The sequence below is a fragment of the Mauremys reevesii genome, linkage group 8, assembly GCF_016161935.1.
Source record: "Mauremys reevesii isolate NIE-2019 linkage group 8, ASM1616193v1, whole genome shotgun sequence".
Taxonomy (NCBI): domain Eukaryota; kingdom Metazoa; phylum Chordata; order Testudines; family Geoemydidae; genus Mauremys; species Mauremys reevesii.
The window spans coordinates 56250189-56255610 of NC_052630.1; the positions used below are offsets into that span (position 1 = coordinate 56250189).

General features: G+C 41.3%; 1 protein-coding gene across 2 annotated transcripts in view; it reads left to right on the plus strand.

The window, feature by feature from the left end:
- Positions 1–3188, plus strand: part of SWT1 (SWT1 RNA endoribonuclease homolog) — a 77118-nt gene extending 73930 nt beyond the window's left edge. For both annotated transcript variants that reach the window (XM_039486758.1, XM_039486757.1), the window contains one exon: positions 1857–3188. In XM_039486758.1, coding sequence (XP_039342692.1) covers positions 1857–1962 — 106 coding nt within the window. In that variant the 3' untranslated portion in view covers positions 1963–3188. The remainder of the gene's footprint in view (positions 1–1856) is intronic.
- The last annotated feature ends 2234 nt before the right edge of the window (positions 3189–5422 follow it).

Here is a 5422-nt window from a genome sequence, read left to right on the forward strand (position 1 = left end):
CTGTTCAACTGGTAAAGTTTAAAAGAGCATCTCTGTGGTTTTGTGAAACCCTAGGGGTGGAGGGGCAGAGGCTAGCTCAGTAAAAACAAACTTTTTTTACAACCACACCAAATATGTATTCAGACTCTTTAAAAAAAAAAATTGGAAATTAGGCAATTTGGAAGGTGGCTTTATTTATTTATTCTCTCTAAAAATTGCTTACCTTTCTCAGAGAAGGGGGGGTCTACTCATAATTTGAAAGGATTGTGTGAATCTGCAATGGATACTAGTTTAAATTAAAACTCGGCAGTTGCCACTCTGCATACTCAGTGTTTGTTTAAAATAGAAGTTACTCTGATTACTGCAGGTACCCGGATAATGGTTAGGGTTTAATGATGCCCATTGGAACAGATCCTCAACTGCTGTAAACTGACAGAGCTCCACTGGAGTCAATGGAACTTCTACAATTTACACCAGTTGACTATCTGCCCCACTGTATGTCTTGCTTGTGTAATGTTAAGGAGGTATAACAGGGTCCTTTTTAATCTCCATGAGCAACAATTAAACAAAATAATGAAAGTGAAACACAACCAATGATTGTTCAAAAGTTTACACTAGAACAATCGGTCCTCAGGATTCCTGTTCAGAAACACAGTGTAAGTCATACAGTACCTGTGCTCTGAATGAGCAGTATTAAGCCATGTCTAAACGACTAAATGTAATGATTGTACTAACCGAATCCCATGGAAGTTAAATGCCTAATTTGAGAAAATACACGCCACTTCTTATTTCCTAGACTGAAGGAGAGGGCAAAATAAGGTCACAGATTTGTCTGCAGCATCAGTGCCATAGGACGGCTTCTAGCTCTAGTGCAGTTCTCAAACTGTGGGTTGCAACCCTTTGAATGGGGTTGCCAGGGCTTAGACTTGCTGAGGCCCGGGGCTTCAGCCCTGCATGACGGGGCTCAGGTTACAGGCCCCCTGTCTAGGGATGAAGCCCTTGAGCTTCAGCTTTGGCCCCTAATAGCAGAGGGTATCAGATTTTGGCCCCCACCCAAGGCACTGGGGCTTGGGCAGGCTCAGGCGTCAGTCCCCCGTCCTGGGGTCATGACATGGTGCAATGAAGTTTTTAGAACCCCTGCTCTAGTGGATAGGCAGCTAAATTCCACTGTATGCTCTTTTGCTGCAGTTGAGCATTGGGCTATACAATGATCAACTTTCAAATTATCTCAGATGAGGTTACCATAAAAACTGAGATGTTTACTGTAGGAAAACAGAAAATAAGCTCTAATTCAGGGAGGTACTGTGCATAACTTCATGCATACAGGTAGTCTCACCGAAGTCTGAGATTGCTCACATACTTAAGCCCTTAATTTTAAATTCCTTGTGGAAATGGGGCTGTTATGAGGCAATCTTAGGAAAAATTGGGAAAAGAAACTCTAAAGGAAAAGGTGACTTTGGAATTTACACATTGTTTTCATTCAAAACAGCTTCAGTGGAAAAAAGCTTTTAAAATAAAATCTGTAGTTTAAATTGCATATTTGGCAACTTTATTCAATGTACATGACTGTCTAGGTAAACGTTAATTCCATAAATATGCTGATACTAATTTTTGTTCATGCAGCTGGGGCCGGGAATAGCTGGCTTAGTTGAAACTCACTAATATTACTACTTGAAAGACTAAGACAATATGTAGATAAAGGATGGCACTTGTCAGGTGTCCTCCACTCCCACTGTTCAGAAAGTTTGGATGCACAGCCTCTCTGAAAATACCATGTTACATTTAAAAATTAAAATATTTTGAATATGTAAAGTAGGCATTTTATAAGTTGACTGCTGACACGTTGGTTTAATATACATCTTTTCTTTTCCTTCTAGAGAGAGATTAACAGTTGGATGTTGCCAACTGGCACAGCTGGAATACACTATTACACAATGCAATGCATCTGTCCATATGGAGGCCAAAAATAGGGGCTGGTTATGATACTACAATCAACTTCAGGTTTTGATCTACACTGTTCTCCCTTGAGCTTCCCCCGCCTTAAACTGTACTTGTTTTTTAAAAATAAAATGGGGAACTTTGTCAGGAGAGCAACCACAATCTAGTCCAGTTTTTCCTCAGTGCTGTTTAATTTACACTTGAATCTACTTCCTGAATTATTTTTTTCCCATTCAGCTAGCAACAGGAGTCCATCAGCAGCATTGTTGGCATTTGCATTATATTTAGTCTTCCAGAGATTAACACAATCCTAGATGTTGCCACTAGGATACTTAACATACATCATCTGTTTGGACCACTTTAATTTAAAAGTGCAAAAAATAAATAGCCAGTGTTTTTTGTACAGTATAGAAGTCCACCCTGTAACCACCTCCCTTCTATCACAACCAAAAAGCAAGAAAAAAGTGTGGTGTAAAACTTAAGAGGTTCAAGACAAAATCTGAAAACAATAGCTTTTGTAAACATCTTAAATCCAAGCCAGAGGAGAACGTTTTTTGGTCTGCCTAAAAGATGACAGGTGAAGAGAGGTGAAAAACAGGTTTTACCAATTTAGAAAGAGTTTAAAAGTTCTCTTGCCCTCCTCCAGTTCAGTGATCAAGTTAACCCTTTCCTGTATGTACTAGTCTGAGTGGTATTGAGAATTTCCTGTCCTTAACTTTAAGCAAAGGTGGTGCAGGTGAGACCCTAGTGTTTCTTATAAGGTGTATGAGTTAAACAGCTACTAACAAGTAAAACTGCCTAAAAATTGCTTCCTCTCTAAATTATCTGGTTTTATTTACCCATACGTGATTAGTAATTCTATTTGTCTTGTCCCTTACAGTAGAAATTTGGATGGTTTTTTTACCTAGAAGTCATCTTAAAAAAAAAAACCAAAACACACCTACCTTTATATGTAAAGGAACTTTTCTACTGCAGGGCACTGTCAAATGATTTCCCTTGCTGCTGTTCAAGTTGCACACTGCTGTTGGAATGTAATTATAACTTGTTTCCTGAAACTGAGTTCACAGCTTTTCAATTTGTCTACTGCTATTTACAATACTTCTGGCCTTTAACACTACTTATTTGCTTGTACAGAGACCAGAGATACTTGTAACACTGTATTATTGATTTTTTTAAATATATTTTGACTCTGTAAAAGCTTTATTGGAAGTGTAACTAATTGAAGTTTAATTCCTTAATAAATTGTGCTATTTTGCACAGTTGTATCTTTACTATGTAGATGCAAATGTGTCTACTCACTTATTATAGAAAAGAGCAGGATGAGATTTTATTCAAGTCTTGATAAAGTTTGGCAAGCAAATTCTACCACACCTGGGGTGGGGGGGAAGGGATATTTCTTTGGTATAGAAGAACATGAACAATTCTATGTACTGAATTTCCAAATGTCTCAGAAGCTGCTACAGTACAGGCTCTCAGTTGCAGAAAAAGAATTGTTTTTTAAAAATACCTTGCTGCCCCATTCTGAGTATTCTAATGTATCTAATATGCTTGGGGTAAAAAAAAAAGCTTGTTCATGACATACTGTCAATGCTGTTGTCCTCAAACACACTGACAACTTCATTCTTCAAGGCAGCAGTAAAACTTGGTGACTTGTCAGGAATGCATCACACTGTGTGTGTGTGTATATGTGTATTATATATATATATATATATATATAAAAAAAATGTAAAACACATGCCTTTTTTCCAGATCTAAAAGTTAGATAGCTCTTCTAACCAGTTAAGCCATATTAAATTAGTTTTATTAATGTCTATCCTGAGCTAACAATGCCTAATCAACATTCAGCTTGTGGGCATTATGACTTCTGGGTCCACCTCAAATATTCCAGTGTTCTGTAGTTAAGATGAAATGTAGCAAGGCCTGTCATTGCTGTACAGAGTTGGAAAGGTATAAGACTGACAAAAGTTGGTGGTGCTCACTGTGAGAATATTGGACCTGAGCCTAGACCAATTTTAGCTATACAGATCAGAACTTTAAAATGTAGTTAGAAAAACTTCAGTTACTTAGATTTGAAAGTGCTATGCTTTAGAATAGTGCTAAATGAGCCACTTTAAGTTCAGAATTAACCAATTGTAGAAAACCTGGTCTGTTTTGCTGTGAGAAAAATATATAAATAAAAATAGTAAATGAAACAATGAACTCACTACTGTGGCTCTTTTGGGTACTGTCAGTGATGAGCTGCCAAAATCTTAACAGGTTCCCTATAAAAAGTTCTGATTTAAGGGATGTGCGACAGCATGTATTTTTTGTACCAATAGGGTTACCATACGTCCATATTTTCCCAGGAGGTGATTAAGAACCGAAAAGCCTGACATGTCCAGGAAAATACAGATGTATTTTAACCCTACCTAAAGTTCCTTTTTTAAAAAGATGGGGCTGAACTAGAAATGAGCTCCGTTTCACATGTGTGGGTGGTGATCAGGGACAGTCAATTTTTGGGTCTTTTTCTTATATAGGCTCCTATTACCCCTCACCCCCGTCCCGATTTTTCACACTTGCTGTCTGGTCACTCTAGGGTGTGCACATGTGTGGGTCCCAGCTGCTCCCTGCCTCCCCCCCCCCTCATTGAAGCAGGTGTGCAGGGTTACTGCCCTGGGAACTGCAGGGCACCAGTGGATGTGGGGCTGGCTGCAGATAGGGGCGTGGTGCAGGGCTAGCTGGAGGCGGAGTGACACGGGCTGCCTGTGGGCAGGTGATACAGACCGGTGGGCTGCGGGTGGCTGTGGACAGGGGGTGGCTGCGGGCAGAGAGCGGCTGTGGGCAGGGGGTGGGGCAGAGGGCAGCTGCGGGCAGGGGGTGGCTGGGGGCAGCAGGTGGCTGGGGGCAGGGAAGGTGGGGGAGGGGCGCAGACACTCACTGGGGGGGCGGGGAGCAGCAGGAGGCAACCAGGGACTCACCAGGCAGCAGCAGGAGCCCCAGGGCCAGAGGTCCAAAGAGCAGGAGCAGCAACAGGGCCAGGAGGCAGCTCACATGGCTCTCACAGCACAGCGCAGCGCCCCCCCAGCGGCCAGGAGGAGGAATTACAGGCTTCCCAAGCAGAGCCCATCAAAGCTTCCCTCGCAGGGAAGCCAGTTAACAAGCGGTTCTAAAACCGCTTCTAAATTTAACAGGTTCGCGCGAACCGACTCCAGCTCACCCCTGGGTACTGTTGATTGCTAATTTGGCTGCTGAGGTCTGAGTATCACTGCTCTAGCAAATCCTAAAGTTTTGCTTTTAGTGGGCAGGTTCACTTCCATTTGTGTTGCAGGATCATTTATCTTTTAAATAAAGAGCTTCTTAGTGACCTGTGAACAAAGCCACAACTACAACTTTGATAGCAATCCTATGGTGCAAGGATTTCCTGAAAGGTACCTTTTAATGTGTTTGCATCAGCAGCAAGCATTAAGTGCTAAGTTTGGCACCAAGAAAGTTAGATGTGCAGCACTACACATTAGACACCAAGTCA